General features: G+C 47.1%; 1 protein-coding gene across 2 annotated transcripts in view; it reads left to right on the top strand.

Annotated features, from left to right (window-relative positions):
* LOC142564539 (uncharacterized) overlaps positions 1-19,740 on the top strand; it is a 91,566-nt gene that overhangs the window by 13,480 nt on the left and 58,346 nt on the right. For both annotated transcript variants that reach the window (XM_075675563.1, XM_075675562.1), the window contains exon 5: positions 12,322-14,409. In XM_075675563.1, coding sequence (XP_075531678.1) covers positions 12,322-14,409 — 2,088 coding nt within the window. The remainder of the gene's footprint in view (positions 1-12,321; positions 14,410-19,740) is intronic.

Here is a 19,740-nt window from a genome sequence, read left to right as displayed (position 1 = left end):
CACAAGCAAAGTAGATTCCACGTCTTTGGACCCCCAGTCGCAGAACCGCCAAGCCACAGGTTCCGGACCGTGATTATATGCTTCGCCCGATCGTTGACATGCTTTTGAACTGGAACATTGTTGTTCCGTAAACGCTGGTCACGGTTACTAATGACGACGTCATTCTACTGCTTCTGAACTTCAGCCTGTGCCCTCAAGTGTTTCCTACTGCCGTGTTCTTTTCCAGCATTTCTAGTAGTTCCGAATTTAACATTGGAAGTCTGAATGCCGAGAGAGGTTTATCAGCACTAATTGCAGCTCACAGCTCTGGTTCCTTAACGGATGGCTTCGCGAAAATGATTGCACCTCACCTCACCTCTGCAGAGGGCATCGACATGTGTCTTCTGCTCGAATCGTACAGTGACATCTTTGATTTGGCAACTGAACTTTAGGCCAAACATCTGTTGTTCACCACCGAATAAACACTCGAGACACGAATCCTATTCGTCGGTGTCCCTATAGTGTATCGCACGCTAAACGTCGAGTCATCCAATCAGAAGTGGACAAAATGATCCGCAAAGGGGTCATCGAGCCATCAGCCAACCCTTGGACTTTGCCTGTCGTCCTTGTGAAAAAGAAAGATGGTACCTGATGTTTTTGCGTTGATTATCGCCGCTTAAACAAGATCAAGCGAAAAGACGTCTACCCACTACCACACATCGATAATGCCGTGAACTGCTTGCACGGAGCTAAATACTTCTCGTCCATCAATCTCCGATCCGGCTGCTGCCATATTTCAGTTGATGAAATGGACCACGAGAAGATGACCTTCATCACGCCGGATGGTTTATATAATAATAATAATAATAATCTTTATTTCACTCATGAAGTGAGGGAGTGCGGGAAAAAAAGCTGACAAGTCAGCTTGACTAGTTCCCAGCTCCCCGGAGAACAAAATAGAAGAAAATATCAGTTCAAAGTCATGCCCTTTGGCCTATGCAATGCTCCTGCAACATTTGAATGGATGTTGGACTCTCTTTTGCGAGGCTACAAATGGACCCCTTGTCTTTGTTACCTTGACGACGTTGTTTTTTCCCCAAGTTCGACAGCCACCTTACCCGACTCGCTGCCATTCTTGCGGTCTTCCGAAAAGCCGGCCTCCAACTGAACTCCACGAAATGTCAATTCGAGCATCGTCAGATTACCATGTTTGGACACCTCGTTAACGCATCCGGTCTACCACCTGATCCGGAAAAAGTTCGCGCCGTACGCAGTTTCCCTGTGCCACATTCTGATTCTGACGTGCGCTGCTTTGTCGGCCTGTGTTCGTCCTTTCACCATTTCGTCAAAAACTTTGCTGATGTTGTTCGGCCTTTGACAGACCATTAAAGAAGAACATGCCATTCTCGTGGGTTCCGGAGCAGGCTCATGCGTTAGCTGCTCTCATCAGGTTTCTGACCACCCCTCTCATACTTGCCCACTTTGATCCATGTGCACAGAGCGAAGTCCACACTGACGCAAGCGGCCATGACATCGGCGCTGTTCTCGCCCAACAACAGTATGGTACCGTGTGCATGATAGCTTACACCAGCCGTGTGCTGTCACCTGCCGGGAGAAATTACTCCATCACTGAGCAGGAGGGCATGGCTTTAGTTTGGGCTGTCGCCAAGTTCCGACCATATTTGTACGGCCACATGTTTTCGGTTGTTACAGACCACCACACACTCTGCTGGCTGTCTTCCCTCCAGGAGCCAACAGGACGGCTTGGTTGCTGAATTTTGCAGCTCATTTCTCCACTCAATTGAAGTTCCTTCTGAACCTCTCTGTCGCGTAGGCCTTGACCTGCTTGGCCCTTTTCCGACGACGACTAGAGGGAATAAGTGTATCGCCGTCACTACTAATTATGCGACACGCTATGCGATAACAAAGGCGTTTCCGACTAGTTGCGCAACTGACGTCGCCGATTTTCTCCACGACGTCATTCTCCGCCACGTTGCACCTCGACAGTTACAGACCGCGGCCGCTCGTTCGTGTCTCGAGTTGTCGACAACCTCCTCTGCTCCTATGCTACTGAGCACAAAGTATCCACCACGTATGCCACGTCAAACGAAGGGTCTTACCGAACGTCTCAACCGAACACTCACAGAGATGCTGTCGATGTACATCTCCAATGATCACTGCGACTGGGACGCCATGCTGGCCTATGTGACATTCGTGTATAACTCGTCCCGACATGACACCACAGGATATTCACCCTTTTATCTTTTGTATGGTAGCGACCCCACATTGCCGTTCAACACCATCCTCCCGGCGCAAGAAAGTGCATCGGCAACGGCGTTGGATTTTTTGCTGACATGACGAATGTTGCTGGTGTATTCAGAAATGTAGGCAAGCTGTCTGATTTCACAGGGTGCGTAGGTGATGCTGCTGGACGCTAGGGCAGATGTCAATGGTTTATGGTCGGTAAGGACATAGAAGGAGCATCCCTCGAAAAAATGACGAAAGAGCTTCGCAGTCAAATAGATGGCGAGCAGCTCTCAGCCGAACATGCTGTAGCAGCACTCGGGGGCACAAGCTTCTTAGAAGGTGATGGGCTGCCAAGCACCAGCGACAAACTGCTGCAAAACTGTGCCGACAGCAGTGTCCGATGCGTCAACCACAACAGAGGTTGGACATCACATTTGGGGTGGACGAGGAGCGTCGCGCTAGCAATGGCTTCTTTGATGCCTCTAAACGCACTGTCAGCCGTGTCATTCCAGGCCCTGGGGGTGTTTGATGTCTTGAGGCCCGAGAGAAGGTCGTGGAGAGGCTGCAGTATATTAGTGCAGCGAGGAATGAAGAAGGGGTAATAGTTAGTGAGGCCAAGAAATTCACGCAGTTGCCTCGTGGTGGATGGCTGAGGAAATTCATGGAAATGTTGTCCTGAACCATGATTCATGGATGGCTGTGTTGCCATCCATAAATTAGAAGTGGACGAATGCCGTTTGCGTTGACGCGATGGCCGACGAAATCCAACTCACTAACACCAAACTCTCCGTTTAGACCTTTAAGAACAAGACCAAACTTACTGAGTCTTGTGAGCACTTGACGTAGATGGAGGTTGTGAGCTTCAGCAGTGGTGCTGTAGATGAGGTTGTCATCAAGATAGGCGAAGCAGCATGTCAAGCCACATAATACCTGGTCAACGAAACACTGAAAGGTGTGGGCCACATTACAAAGAACGAAAAGCATGCGCAGATATTTGAACAGGCCGAAGGGTGTTATAATGGGAGTCTTGGGAATATTTGAGGGTTCCACAGGAATCTGGTGGTAGGCTTTCACCAGGTCGACCTTCGCTTGTGCAGATAAACATTTTTTGGAGACATTTGAGCACTAGAACACAGGATTTCACATTTTGTTGTGAAATTTGTAAAAGCACTCGTTTATAGCAAACAAGCGAAGAAAGACTTCACACTTGCGGCAGCAAAGTTGGAATCTCGAAGTGCATCTGTGGTCCTTGCAGCGTTGAGCAAAGTTCGTAGCGACATGCCTTGGCCAGTGGTTAATGGCATCACACCGTGTGGAGCTTTTTGGGTATTGGTGTAGGGTTATGTTTCTGATAATTATTTGGCCGTGCAGTGCCGCTTGGCCGTCCCCTTTTGGGCCGTTCACTTTTGTTGATTGCGATGAGACTGTGGGCTACTTCCGTTTATAAGGCGATGCCATCTTTTATATGTTTCTTAGAAATGCCTTCCTTGAGATGCTTTCTTTTGCATCACTAATGTACTCTATCCAGTCATTGCAAATCACAAATGTCACAAAGTGTGAGATCACATGGACTGACCAGTTCTTCGCATTGACTTTCAAGAGATACAAAGACATTAAAAAAATTGAATTTGTCCACACTCCCTTGTAGCTGTTCTGTTCATAAATTACTTCCGGGCAATCAATTTCGACGTGCTGCTTCTGTGACTCACTCCACTTTTTCACTTTTGACAACTTCCCGATGCCAACAGTTGTAGACACCATGTTCATGGGACTGTTGTCCCATGTTGTTGTGCCATCTAACAATGACAATATCTCCTTCGCTGACCTTCCATTTGCTTTTGTCTGCCCTGTCTGCTAGTTCCTTGTCACTTTTCAAGGGGAATTCGACGAGACAGTTTGATTGGATGGTCCCGCTAGCTAAGATTCTAACCTCTTTTTTCATTTCCTGGAAGAGGGGCACAAAGGAAGGATAGTTATGCATATAAACCCTCATGTTGTGCCCATGTGGAACATGCTGTACAAACTGCAACACAACACGCTAGTGCCTTTTCCCTGGTAAAGTTCCAGGTTGTGGGCCAAGCTGTCAGCACTGCAGCAGAGGAAGAATTTGGTCCTTTCCAGGTTGAGCTTTCCCCTCGCGAATTGCTTGGTCATAACCCTTCCTGTAAACGGAATCATTTGCTTGTCGATGCTTTGAACTGGAAACGGGACATGTTTGACACATGGGATTTGTATTGCACTGATTATTGGTCTTATTTTCGAAAATTTCTCTGTTGTAGGGACCTTTGAACTGCTAACGTCCTTCACATGGAGCATGGCCTTAAGTTTTTAAAATCCTCTAATCTAAGCCTAGTTTGGTATACGATTATCTGAAAAAAAAACTATTGGCTTAGATTTGGATAACCACAGTAGTTACATCTACAGTCTCATCCAGCTCATTGTCTGAGAAGTCGCGATTCTACACGTTTCCATTGGGATATCTAATAAAAATTGCTCAGCTGATAATGTCGTTATTATCCTTGAGCAGGAGTGATCTTGGAGACATATCAGACGCAAAACAAGCATAACAGATCAGTACAATGTGCATAAGTCGCGTAAGCAACCTCCATATGTTTATAAAGATTGTGGTCCTTGAGGTGTGCTGCGCACGTTTGTGTACACATACAGTCGCCAAGCGTTTATTCAGACCTCACGGGGATGCGGAAATGTCCGAATAAACAGGTGTCCGAAAAAGCAGATTAAGAAAAAAAGTGAAATCTTTTATTTCCACGCACTTATTCCGGCTCAGCAGTTTACGTGCAATCAGATAAGCCTGAATCTCGGAGAGGGTCATACGGTCACTATAGGCGGCTGAAAGCACAGCCACTGCTTGTACACGCTCCGCATGCGACGGCAGCGTAGCACATGGTGCTTCATCTTCCAACTCAGAGTCATCGTCCGGCAGTGCAACCTGCCGAATGATCTCGCCATCGTCGAGTTCTGCACATGTCAGTACAGCAGTGTCAGCATCTGTGAAACTGTCAAATGAGACAATGTCCAGAATCGCAATGGAACCACTGCGCAGGTCTCGGCAGAACATTTTCCACGTCTGTAGAGAGCACATCATCATCATCATCAGCCTGGTTACGCCCACTGCAGGGCAAAGGCCTCTCCCATACTTCTCCAACAACCCCGGTCATGTACTAATTGTGGCCATGCCGTCCCTGCAAACTTCTTAATCTCATCCGCCCACCTAACTTTCTGCCGCCCCCTGCTACGCTTCCCTTCCCTTGGGATCCAGTCCGTAACCCTTAATGACCATCGGTTATCTTCCCTCCTCATTACATGTCCTGCCCATGCCCATTTCTTTTTCTTGATTTCAACTAAGATGTCATTAACTCGCGTTTGTTCCCTCACCCAATCTGCTCTTTTCTTATCTCTTAACGTTACACCTATCATTCTTCTTTCCATAGCTCGTTGCGTCGTCCTCAATTTGAGTAGAACCCTTTTCGTAAGCCTCCAGGTTTCTGCCCCATAGGTGAGTACTGGTAAGACACAGCTATCGAGAGAGCACATCGGAAGGCAACAAACCTTGGGCCTTCCGGCACCCGCTTGCCGGCATTCCCCAGCTCAGTCTGCGCTGGCACTGTCGGCGCCATTAGACACTTGACGCGATGTTTCCGTATGCCGCATTGGATCACCGGAACCTCGACACAGCACACAAAGCAAGCACCGCCATGCAGACACCAGTCTCACAAACGAAAAACGTGGCCTACTCGCAGCGTCGTGCATAAAGAAACAAATCAGCTGCTGGATTGTCTTGACATGGCTTACTAAGTTGAAACCGGAACTGCTGTAGAATCACTCTATCGAACCAGGCAGAAACGATGATGATGAGCGGGGATTTGCAGTAGCGCCACTTCGTGGGGCAGCAAGGAGGCTCCGTTCAAAACAAAAATGGCGTTCAGCAAGTCGAGCCATGCACCGGTCAGAGTCAGTGCATGGTGCTCTCGATCGAATTGGCCCAAGGAGTGTCCGAAAAATCAGACAAGAGGTTGCAAGGTGTCCGAACTTTCGGCAGTTGTTATACATTATGGTCTATGGGGAGAATGGCAGTGCCGCGAAGCAGAGCGAATAATCAAGCATGTCCGAATTTTTGGAGTCCGGAAAATCATTTCGCGACTGTATGTCTTTCTCTTTGAAGGGGCGGGACTCTTGTGCACATTCCTGCGCCATGCTGCGCCAAACACAAAAAATTGACCCAAATTGCGCTACTCTACTCCAGATAGGTTTTGGCATATGTCCTCCGGTATTGGCCGCAAACAGTGAGCAGACTCGTTCCCTGAAAAAGAGTGCAGCCGTTCAAATTCCGCAGAGCGTGCGACAGTGCCTCTCTCACAGTTTCTCGTAATTTCACGCTTATAATACTGGACTTCCTGGCACTTACGGTCATTCCCGGCTGTCGCCGCTGCTCTTGGAATGGTCAGGGCGGCTGTATTTAGTTTGTACTAGAATACAGTTGAGTGGGCCAAGTGGTGCGGCGCTCCCTAGCTGAGGTGCAAAGCAACGAAAAGTAGGCTGAGGGTGCCGCAAACGAACTAAATATTAGGAAGGCGCGTGCTGCAGTGGGTTCAGTGGGCGGGCGTCTCTGTACTCAGGGCCAGTACAATGTTTGTAATCTGTTTTATTGCAACAGCAATTACAGTAAAACCTTGTTAAACCCTACCCGCTTAAACAGTAGTTTCATTTTCAAAGTTGTAAAGTCAAATCCCCGACTCAGTGGCCATTCAACATAATGTATCTTGTATCCGCATAAACCGTACCAGCTTATCGCGTACGTATCGGTTGACATGTAGTGGTTCCCACTTTTCGTCGCACGAGCACGGCGGTGCTCTCTATTGGGTGGCCCGGCAGAACAACAAGCCTCAGAGATCAGCACAACGACCTCCAAGCGCCCTATGTGTTTGCACATGAAGCCACATCAACATTGTATCGGCACGGTGCCAGAGAGTGTTGTGGCGTCGTGCAAGCGAGAACTCGCGTCATGCCGAAACTCTGATAAAAATGACGCCGGGTGCTCAGTATAGAAGAAAAATTAGACATCATTCGTGCTATCGAACATGACACGAAAAGTTGGCACTGGCACGTGACATGGGTCTACTTATGACTACGGCGCTTGGCATTTGGAATGCAAAGAAGTTGCACAGTAGCGCTGCTGCAACCGCGAAGAGATGTCGGCTACGAGGTTAGACTTTTCGCCATCGTTGCCTCTGTTGCCGGAGTGTCGCCTAGCGACAGTGGTAAGGATGACACGGAAAGCAACAGCATGGCCGATTCAGGCCTGACAGTGGCAGAAGCTGCGTGTTACCTCAGCCTCATGAATGCAATCGTCACTACGAGAACAGCACCCCGCAATGAAAAGGTGCCCCGCGACTTCTGCAACGCTACCGCGCCTGTGCACGGAGAATATGCAACACCAACGAGGAAAATGCCAAGCGAGTATTTGCCTAGAAGAGGGGGCTGGCTGAAAAACTGCCTCACAGCTTCAGCAAGTTTGAGGCCGCTGTTGTCGCTGCTAGGGCGCCGTGGCATCAAACAAAAATAATGTTTGTCGTGCGAAGTGAATAAATACGGCAAATTTTTTCCTCTTTCATCGCACTCACTCTGGGTCACGTTTTAGACAGGTTAGTGGGCGACCTCATGCTATTTCGTTTAAGCAGTACTACGGTTTAGTACATACTTTTTCCGAGCTCCGGCCAACTACGGTTTAACAAGGTTTCACTGTATGTGGACTTTCCAGGCGCATTTCTGCCATCGCCGTGATGTTCCGTGTAAAGTCCAAGGGCGATAACATTGTCGCCATGTGCCATATGCTGTATGTGCGAGTGAAAGCATGTGAGGGTGAGCCAACAATGGCAGCTCTCGTGCATGCAACGGGGTAAAGTGGAGAGGAAGCATGCTGTCTTCCATTGCGCACAAGGCACCGAGGAGGGAGTGTTCTATTTCGATCACTGTTGCGCATGGTGCTGCCGTACTGGACCCTGTGGGCCCTTTCTTGAAAGCGATCTGCGACGGGGACCCAATGTGCTGATAGCTTTGTGTACGATGTGTTTTTGGCACTTTGTTTGCGTTCAAATGAGAGGCAGCACAAAAGTCAATTTGCTCACTGCTGCTGCCGCACTTCCTCACTCCAGCAGAATCTGACAGCGAGTTTCCGCAGTCATTAAGGGAGATGTGTTCATGTTTACTTGTGCGCATGTGACACCATGCTTTTCGATTTAAAATAGTAGAAATTTGGGCTTGTTAATTAATGATCTTCAGGTTCTATATAGCCCAGAGGGAACAAACACAAAAAAAAGGACAAGACGACACACAAGGCGTGTACCACCAACGAAGGTTTATTTTTCCAGAGCACAATTTTATACATGTGCACAAAGCCACCACACATGTGTAAATGATTACCTCCTTATATCTGAAATATGAAGATAGTCTCTTATCTGAAAGGTTAGCAGATGTGGTGCTTATGCACTCAGGACCTAATCTCAGAACACTTTCAGCCTCAATGATTTCTCTTGCCGTGCGTGAAGCATCATTAAGCTGAAAATATTTTGAGATTAGATCCCGAATGTGTAAGTACCCCATCTGTTAACTTTTCTAATAAGGAACTTGCTTTTCTTAGGAACAGCATTCATAGTCCCCCGACGTTTGCTTGAAACTGTATACAGCCGAACCCACTTATAACGATCCCAAACGATCCCAGATTTAATGGTCTATTGGTTATAATGATCAAATTTCAGTGAATTTGCGATGTTCCAACCCTCCCTATGGGAACTGCTTCCAGATATAATGAACATTATTTAAAATTGCCATACTGCCACAATGAACCTTTCGAACCCAGTCGCAGTTGAAAAGGGCACTCGTAAAGTGCCACAGCACAGAACCATGACCAAACTGGGCACATGGTAGCGTGCATCATCCCACTCCAATCCAACTGCAATGATATGACCTTCGAGATGAGCAAGCAACTGCCTTGTGCAGATTTCGGAAGCCGCGGAGTAGGTCACATGTAGTCACGCGTTTTCAAGACATACCTCCAGGACGGAGGCGTGTTGCATACAGCATATACAAGCATGTCGCGGGCCATGCGTTGGTGCGATATTGAATGCCACAACAGCATCACTCTTTTTTTTTCTGCATTTGTCCACCATGCGGCACCATCTGCATTATGCCTGTTTCAACGATTTGGAGCGACCATCTATGTCTTTCTACCATGGGAATGGCGGCTCAAGCATTTCTGTTGACGTGGCCCTATGCGGCCTCAGTCAGCGTGGTGCTGCATTACGTGCTGCTGTAACTAAATGTTGCAAAGGGTTGGCGGTTAGCACACCGCTATCAGTAAATGATGGTTTTGTGGTGCTTCATTTATGCTTTGCTGATTGCTGACAACAGTTTGTGGTGACGTTCTACCTTTCGAACATGTCTTTTTTTTTTTTTTTTGCCTCAAGTAACATAGCGCAATTTTATGGCTCTTGTGTGGTTGACGCACAGCCATAATGCTGAGACCATGTAAAATGGCAGCATGGCACAGTAGTTTACAAAGTTTACGCTTCCAGCCAACTACAACGCTTCTCTCTCGTGTACAGATACAGTTATGTCCCGCTGGCAGTAAAATATATCACAAGCTCCTGAATAAAAAATTACAGGGTCTCTTAAGATCTCTCTTAAAAGGTGTGGGGACTCTCACACCCGTACTCTTGGGACAAAGGAACGACAACACAGTAGTGCAAACAATCACAAGGGCATTTATTGCACCTTTCATAAATCAATGCCTGCTAGCCGAGTTGCTATCCGCAAAACATGCCGATGGGCGCGCGACAAATCCAGAAGTCCGACTCACCGCGACCGGAAGCGAGCGAATATGTTCGCCCCATGCTGGATCCCAACGCCTGGTCGTTCGCGTGTTCGGTCACGCCAACGGTGGCGCGTTCGCAGGCGGCCACGCGAGGCGGTCTCGCGGAAGCATGGGTTGCCGCGCGCACGCGTGAGACGTCCACGCCGCGCGCCGACCCGCCGGGGAAGAGGGTCGCTGCACGTGCGGCATGGCACGTGCGTCCCGCTTGCTGTCTCGAACCCAAGCAGCCAGAGCGCCTTGTCTCCCGGCGCCCGAGTAACCCCGCAGCGGCGCGACGCTCGCGCCATCTCTCGCACCGCGCTTGTACCACTCCTACCGTCGCGGGCGCCAGGCCACGCGGCGGGCGAAGCCGCCCTGCAGGAGACGAGCCATGCTGGAAAACTAGATCTCAGGGGAGGCGTGAGAGTCACGCATCCCCACAAAGGTGAATGGCTAAAGCCTGCTCTTCCTCCTGTTATCATTTGCCTTTTCTCTTTTTTTTTTATTAGTCACTACTGCTCACTACTAAGCATATTTAGTCATTTGTAATCAATTGTGGTCATTACAAGCCGTTGTTAAACATGTTGGTCATATCATAGTCATCAGTAGTCATTACAAGTCATTCAGTCATTACTGCTCATTACTAGACATTTCTAGTCATTTCCAATCAATTGTGGTCATTACAAACCGGCGTTAGACATATTGGTCATTTCGGATCAGTAGTCATTACAAGTCATTAGTAGTCATTATTAGTCATTACTAGTCATGATTAACCTCTACCAATCTCTTATAACTATTACAACATTATCATTCACTAACTGTCACTATCAATCATTTTTCATTCATTAATCTGTCTTTAATCAGTCTTCATATGACGTGATGACGCTTCGGCGGATACTCTGGCGGTCAGGTCTGCTGACACAAACTTCACCGTGAGCCTAGAAAGGCTTTCGCCTTAAAAAATGGTGGCTGCGCTTGCAGTTTGAAAAATGACAGGTGATTGGAATGAGGTGCCGTTTTGAAAGAGCCACATTACGCCACATTTTGCTGTTTAGATGGATGTTTCTAGCGGAATGTGGGAATGCACCGGGAAGAAAAAGGACACTGAAAATTTGGTTTTCAGACCGAAGTGCTGTCAAATTGTAACGGCTTTTTTTTTTTTTTTTTTTTAGTGTGTTTAAGGGCGAGTCTATATATAAAGAACTATTTATATATATATATATACATATAACGACCACTTTTTGTGGAACTATGAAATTCTTTATAAACAGCTTTGACTGTATGTACATAATATTTAAGCAAATCTAATTAGTGTCATTACTATCTTGCACTTGCTGTGGTGGCTTGGCGGCCAAGGTGTTAGTGGCTAAGAAAAAGGTTGTGTGATCAAATCCCGGTTGCAGCAGTCACATTTTGATGGAGGCGAAATGTAAAAATGCCTGCGTGCATTGGGTGCACGTTAAAGATCTTCAGGAGGTCATTTTCGGAGTCCCTACCATGGCATGGCTCATATTTATACCATATTTTTGTCATGTAAAACGTCAGAATTAAATTTCCAATTTCTTACTATTTTGTCATTATATTGTAGTCCTTTTCTAATCATTATTTTGATGTATTTATTACCTTTCTGAAGTTGAGAGTGTGACGAAATTTTGTCTGATTGGGTGGAGTTGTAGCAAAAAAAAAAGATAAAAAGTGAACAACAAGGCTCCCTTATGGAACAAGGCTCACGAATAAGGCTTCCACGTGGAGGCCGAAATGTCAGTTTCTTGAATTTTTTGTTACCTTTTTGTTTACTACCACAGAATTTGTGTCCCTTTTTTATTTCACTGCTGACTGGAGGTAGTGAAATATACACCCACAACTAGGGGACTTCCATCTGTGTTTCTGTTCTGTTGTACCTGTTACGCATGTTCTATTTTTTACGCACACACTATTATTCACTGATATCGCCAGTGCCATAGCGTATTCAGGCTTTCAGGTCACAACACCCAAATAAACAGTTCTTGTCTGAAGTGGTACCTTGCATGATGACTATAATTTGTGAGATAATTGCGTGGGACCACAAAGGGTTACGCATAAATTAATGGCCTAAAAGAAGGATGGATATTGAATACAGAGCAAGACAACAAGTGTAAACCTTATACTTTCGACCATAGTCAAGCCGAAATGTTGCTTTGTCTTTATGTTTAACTAGTGCTTGTTCTTCTCTGACACTATTCCAGGGCCCAGCTGCTGGAGCTAGCCTTGAAGGAGAAACAGAAACTGGGTCTTGACAAGTTGGATTCACCCCGCAGCTCCAGTTCTGCACTGAAGGCAATACAGGGATATTCTGGGGCACGGTCACCAGAGGAGTCTGACCATGAAGAGGAGCCGGTTGCAAAGGACCTGTATGATGACTTGCCAAAGCCACTGTTTCCAATATCTAATAAAGGCAGCACAGAATCAGCGTGGAAGGCAGTAGGAAGCAAGCAAGGGTCGTCCTTGGACGTACGGAAGAAACCCATTGACGATATCTTCCCCGATGTTGATGAATACGACTCACGGCGCGATGCCTGGGATGACCGCAGGGATGGTAAGGGCGGTGGCCTACGTTTAGATCGCCGTCCTGATTCACATTCCGATTCACATCGGCCCGACTCGCGCACAGACTTGTACGCAGATCTGCTGTCAGAGAGCCATGCCAGTTTGCGGAGTGAATCGAGGTTTCACTCGGAGGACAGCAAAAGCCAACGACAGTCATCCACATTGATCCCGGGTCTGGGCATTGATGAAAATATTGATGATGAAGACGCATTTCTTTACGGTGACGAAGCTCTCACCACGGGGCGCCCACCGTCTGTGCAAGAGAGGCGCTCTGCACAGGAGAAGCAGCCTTTCATGGAAGAGAGACGCCCTGCGCAGGAAAAGCAGCCTTTCATGGAAGAGAGGAAGAAACACCTAACGCAGGATTCATGGATGCCAGCGCCCCAGCGGTTCGGAGGAGGGCCTTCCTCACCAGATGAGTCAGACCTGACCATCGACTTAAAACTTCCTTTTGATCGCCGCAAGACTGCCGAGCCGGCACGGCCGGGAAAGGCATTTTCGGACAGCAGGCCGCAACAACACCAGGAACAACCGCTTCCCCAGCGAGGTGGCCGACGTGCCCCGGATCGCATTCTGGATGACCGATCGCCAAAGGAGTCATGGAAGTCATTGCAGCGGCATAGGACGCCATCGCCTGAACTTAGTCCACCACCCTTGTCATCGAGGGCAACAAAGCAGTCGTCAAAACAGTCGATGCTGGGCTACAGTTCCATAGAGTCTATGAAGCAGGAGCTTCGTGAGCTCAAGATGATGCTCAGCAGAGAGAAGGAAGCCAAGGAAGAAAGCTATGAACGCAAAAGGCCGAGGACGCCCTCCGACGCGGGATCCTACAGCCGTGGGGGTCGCAGCCCAAGCCCGGTCAAGCGCCGTCGGGACAGCTACTCCCCCAGCCACCGGCGACGTGGGCGGAGCCCTGCCGACAGCTACCGGCGGCCGTCACCTCCTTCGTACCGCCGGGAACGACGCGAGAGCCCCTACTACCGCGGTGCTGCAACACCTTCTGCCCGCCGGTACTCCCCGTCGCCAGTCAACAGTCTCTCACCATCTTCGGACAGGTCCATGGGAAAGCGCTGGTCGCCAAGCCCGCCGCCGAGGACACCGCGACACAGGAGGCAGGAGGGCCGGACACCGGGTCGCCGATGGAGTCCCGAAAGCCCACCGCTGCGGCCACGGCGAAGCAGCCTAGAGAGAACTCCCAAACATCCATCGTCGCAGACGCCGTACTACCAGGGGTCTTCACAACCTACTCAGCCCCCATACTATGACAGCGGCCAGCCCTCAGGGCCGCCCTTGGTTCCGCCACCAAACTTGTCTGTGCCCCCACCGAACTTTCCCATGAATGCGCCGCCTCCCCAGGCAGCGCCGTACTTTGCAGGATACCCTCCACCTGCACAGGCACCGCCTGACTACTCCTACCCCCCTCCGCCGGCGCAGCAGCAGCAGCAGGCAGTGCGCTCCAACCTTCGTGTCGTGCCACTCCAGAGCGCCATGGACGGAGCCATGTCTTCTGCAAAGGATGAGAGAGGCTTCTCGCCTGCTAATGTCAAGCAGGAGGAGAAGTTGACTTCAAACAAGCTGCCGCCAGTGACTCAGGAGGAGATTGACAACTACCTGCGGCTTGTAGAGACCAAGGATAGCCACAGGGATAAGCTCAACCTCCTCAAGCAGGAGCTGGTCCGCCTCGGCAAGATCCAGAACGAGATTATGCGGCGGCGGCAGCACAAGCGGTGAGTCCCTTAGCCACATTTGAACGTGATGTGGAGTTATAGTATCGCTGCATACGAGCACACTGGAACGGCGACACTGTGCCATGCAGTGATTTTGTAAATATTCTGATGGCTATTTGTTTTGTACCAATTCCTGAAATTATTGCATGCATCCAGAAGGATAGGACAGATGCGTATCTGTCCTTTTTGCACTACTCGTCTGCGTTCTTCCCAAAGACTACAGTGGCTTGTAAGGAATTTTGACATGCCACTGGGTATCCTACGTGCACTTCACGCCAGTCAACAGTTTTTCTCCTGCGTACCACACAAGGGCATGATTTATAGTTCTCATTGTCTCTTGGACAATTACCATAGCAACTTTTCTTGCCAAGGTTGTGCTAGTAGTAATGTGATAAGTAAACCTAGTTAAATTTGAAAGCCAATTTTGCAGATGAGATAAAAGCTAATGCCGAAACGAATTTTTTTCCTTTAGCTATGCTTTCACTTTTTTTTTTTCCTCAGGTGCCATGCAGTCAAAAGACAATTGGTTATGTCTGTAGATCAACGTATGTTGGTAGGTGAAAATGTGACTCAGTCGACACTCATTACAACGGACTTGAAATAATCCCGCGAGAGGTCTATCAATGTCAAGTTTGTCCTATCCTAAATTAAAACCTGGTATGTTGTGAAATGGCTGAACTTTTCATATATACCAGTCTGGTGCTTTATTACTGGAACACGGAGGTGACTGCAAACACGAAAATAAGAAGTAAAATGAAAAAGAAATAGAAAGAGGGAGAAGAAAACCGAAGTTATCCGGTAATCATCCAAACACATTAGTGGCACAGTGCCCTACTATCCGTTGTCTTCTGGATGCTGGCTGCCGACAAATTGTAGTTTTCCTGCACAGTGGCAAAATTGTCATGTCAGTAAAAAAAAAAAATGGGTTAACGCAACATTTCTGCCGTTGCAGCCAGCTCCACGTTAGCTGCTCGGCACAAGCTTGTTGCTCTCGCTGTTGACACAAACATCAAATAGAATTGTTTTTCACACAAAACAGTCGCAATGCTTTGCAACGCTTTGCATGAAGATTAATATGGCTGGCCAGCTTGCAGATTGCTTTGTGGATGTGTTAGAGGAGTATGGAAGGATATTTTCAAGGGGTAGAAACTCTACGGCAGTCTCCTTACTCATAAAAATATTGCATTTAGGAAGTATAAAGGTTGGGAAACAAGATACCTTAATTGATACTAAAGTTGCTCTCGAAATGCTGGAGTTGGTGTCGTAACACAAAGCAAAATTCTCTGACGTTGTGTAGCAATAAGGCTGATACGATGACATTGATTATGGACCCTTTTCGCAGAGTACTTTGTTCTAAAAAAACATGATGGTCCTTTCGGCGGTGCACTGCACCTGGCCTCAGCGACAGCGCACAAATGCGAAACCATTATCGTTGCTACTTTGCTTCTGTGCAATCAGCTGTTGGAAATGCAACTGAATTTTTGCTAGTGCACTGTGCTCCTATCATGCTGCAAATTATCGAGTGGTGGCTTACAGACGTGTGCAGTAGTTCGCTGCAAAAATAGTGACTGGCATGTTGAGGAATGGAAGGAATCTATGTGGCCAAGTTCGCAGACATGTGTTAGAACTGTCCATGTTACCGGCACTTCGAGATCTACGGCTTTCCTTGAGGATACAGAAATTTGCTCATCCGCCAGCATTGTATCTCTAACTTTCAAAGGGCTTCAGCCCCGGAACGTCGGCAAGAGTGAGTACCGCTAGTCAAAGACAAAAAGAGTAGCACTGCTTAGTGTCATAGTAAGTTTCGTGCACATTATCTACATACACCTACCCCAACAAGCATGTAAATTTACACCCACTCTATCGCCAGTGTGCCAAGAATAAGTGAATGGGCGCACACTATATATATATGCACAATAAATGATGGACTACACCGACACCACAAGAATAGTTGCACGTATTGTAATACGGGAGTCACTGCACTTAGACACATGGACAGCCAAAGTAGAAGTGGACAAGATGCGCGCAGACTCACAACTGAATTTTATTGGTTGAAAGATGACATATATATATGCAATGATCAAAATGACGTCATCATGCTGATAGGCCATCCAAAATCGCTGCCGTCACAATCTTGCATCCAGAAATTGCACCTCACAATCAGCAAGCACAATGGAAGCATCGCCAACACACACATGCTTTCTTCTTTATAACATAGGCCTCGAACAACTCCCGTGTATGACGATCCTTTTGACGGTATAAAATGTTTGTTTTTTCTAGAAGTGGAAGGCACATATTCTTTGTCTCTTCTTCACAAGCCCTGCAATGTTTTGCTACGTGGGAATGCTCCTCAGACGCCTTATTCTTAAAATTTCTATTAAACGGATATTAATACAGCGTCCAGTTTGACCGACATAAACATAGCCGCTGGAAAAAGAGAATTCGTAAACCACACCGCACGTGCAGGGGACGAACTGTGACCTGTGGTTTACATGGCAAAGAAAAGGGCTATGGCTAGGAATCTTTTCAATCTTTCTCAGGACCTGTGCACACAAATGGGCCATTTTTAAAGGAGTAGAAAACACTACATTCACCCCATAACATTGCGCCACGTTCTTCAAATTGTGCGACACCTTATGTCGGTAAGGGATCACAGCATGGTCTCTTTCGCTCCTGGTTGTTGTCTGAATATGAGATTGCTGTAAAGGAGTGCATTAGGGAATATAATGACGAGCAGAAGTTTATTGTGCAGCATATCTCTTTGGAAGCCTTTTTGGAACTTTTGTCTGTGTATTTGTCATCCACCTACGTTTCCTAGTGAGGACAGCTTTTCATTCAGAAGTCGGGGGTCTGTATTGGTTCCAGAGTGTCACCCGTACTTAGCGACATCTTTCTGTCAAAAGTCTATAGGGCCATCAGTGACGACCTGGGTAGAATAGCTGTCCGTATTTTTTGCTATGCGGATGACTACCTGCTGTTTGTCCACAGGGGAGGGCTGGAGGACCGCATTCTTGACGCTCAGAAAGTATTCAAGAAACCGTGCCTAGTACCCAAGATTAATTGTGACCAACTCACCCAACAAGACGTCCTTTTAAGCTATTCAATAAATCGGGGCTAGGACTTCACAGTTGAACACCCTCATGAGAACAAGTGACAGTATTTGGATATTCGCCTGCGCTTTGAAGCGGCTCATGCCTGCTGGCTATTTCGTCCCAGATTCATCAAAGCACTGTTAAGTTTCTCTTGAGGTCATTCTAAAGAAGTGAATAACGGCATTGTTGTGTCCAGCATTGGTGCTGCCCTGATGAAATCATGTGGCCTCACAGTAGCAGAGAGTGTTGAACATCAATTGGTTAGGCTAAATACAGCTGGTTATCCGAGTTCTGTGGTAACAGCGGCTTGTGAAAAATTGATCAGGAAAGTCAAGTGTAACGTTACAGCTTCATCTCAAGACAACAACCAGGAGCGTAAGAGAAATGCTGTGATCCCTTACCAACATAAGGTGTCACATAAGTTGAAGAACATGGCGCAACGTTATGGGGTGAATGTAGTGTTTTCTGCTCCATTAAGAATGGCATGTTTGTGTGCACAGGTCCTGTGAAAGATTAAAAAGATTCCTAGCCATAGCCCTTTTGTTTGCCATGTAAACCACAGGTCACAGCTCGTTCCCTGCATGTGTTGTGTGGTTTACGAATTCCCTTTCTCCAGCGGCTGTGTTTATGTCGGTCAGACTGGATGCTGTATTAATATCTGTTTAAAAGAATGTTTTAAGAGTAAGTCATTTGACGAAGATTCCCTCGTAGCAAAACATTGCCGGGCTTGTGAAAAAGAAAGAAAGAATGTGTGCCTTCCGCTTCTAGAAAAAAGCGTTTTATACCGTCATTGGGATTATCGTACATAGGTTCTGTTCGAGGCCTATGTTATAAAGAAGAAAGCATGTGTATGTGTTGGTGATCCTTCCATTGTGCTTGCTGATTGTGAGGTGCAATTTCTGGATGCAAGATTGTGACGGCAGCGATTTTGGATGGCCTATCAGCACGATGACGTCATGGTGATCATTGTATATGTATATATGTCATCTTTCACCCAGTAAAATTCAGTTGTGAGTTTGCGCGCGTCTTGTCCACTTATACTACTGTTGTCCGTGTGTTTACAGCGCAGTAACCCTTGCATTACAAGGTGAACTTCCACCAACTAGCCCAACTTGCTGCTGTACTGCAATAGTCGAAACTGAATGTTTCGTGACAGTCCACAAGAGTGAGTTACTAGTGATATCACATCTTTGCTACAAGGTATTACGATGTATAGAACAGTTGCGTTTCAAGCCTTGTGCTCAGTAGGAAAAAATCTGTCGTAAATGTACGCACCGAGGAACTTTACTGAGTCATAAATGTGGCAAGCCGCTGCTGCAAAGTATTTGCCAAATAAAGAACGAAGCGCAAAACCCACTGATCCTGATTCAATTCATAAGCGGAAAGTTTGGATAGTTTGGAATACATATTTATGCAAGCTTTTAGAACAAGCATCATATATGCTGGTCGCGCCATTTGGACATAGCTTAATCAGCTCCCAAAGTGCTTTTACATGTTATTTGAAGCTGTGGCCAAAGCTTCGTGTTATCCACCCAGTCACCGTCTATGATATCTCCCGAAACTGGTTGGCTGAGCCGCAACAGCGTCATACACATCCATTATAAACAGAGAGACAACAGAGACAGCTGAGGCAAGCAATGGACGCGTCACCACATGATAAAACGTGGCAGCACCCACGGGATCGCCACGAAAAGGGTCAAGACAAAAGAAGTCTAGCCTTGCATGCATTTCTTCTGGCGGTGCTTGCGTGTGACTGCTGCAGACATGTAGGAAAGAAGTATGGGAGGGAACATCATGTTATGCACAGAAAGTATTAGGGAGAGTAGAATGGGTGGCGAGTAACGACTGTAGTAAATGTCGAGGGCATGGAGATCCTTTCCTTCCTCCATGGCAGCAGTGATCACAGGAATGGAGAGAGCCAATGTATTGTGCCTTCATGAAGCATCCAGCACCGGTGTTGTGAAACTGTAATTGATTCGTAAAGGTTCTACAGAGTTTCTTCTCGTGCAAGTGGGCACATCTGAATAAACAGGAAACCAGTAAAAAAAAAATTCGTATAGAAGGGACAGGAAGTGGACAAGATTAGCACTGGAGTTTAAAACCATGTTTAAGAAACTTAAAAAAGAACAACTCCGTTTCTTTCCACTTCTTTCATTATGTAGGCACCTTTCTTGCTGTTTGTTTATTCAGAAATGGTCTAAATATAAGTATATTATAGTAAAATATTTTGTGTATGCTG

The sequence above is a fragment of the Dermacentor variabilis genome, chromosome 11, assembly GCF_050947875.1.
Source record: "Dermacentor variabilis isolate Ectoservices chromosome 11, ASM5094787v1, whole genome shotgun sequence".
Lineage (NCBI taxonomy): Eukaryota > Metazoa > Arthropoda > Arachnida > Ixodida > Ixodidae > Dermacentor > Dermacentor variabilis.
This window is presented reverse-complemented; position numbering and strand designations above follow the sequence as displayed.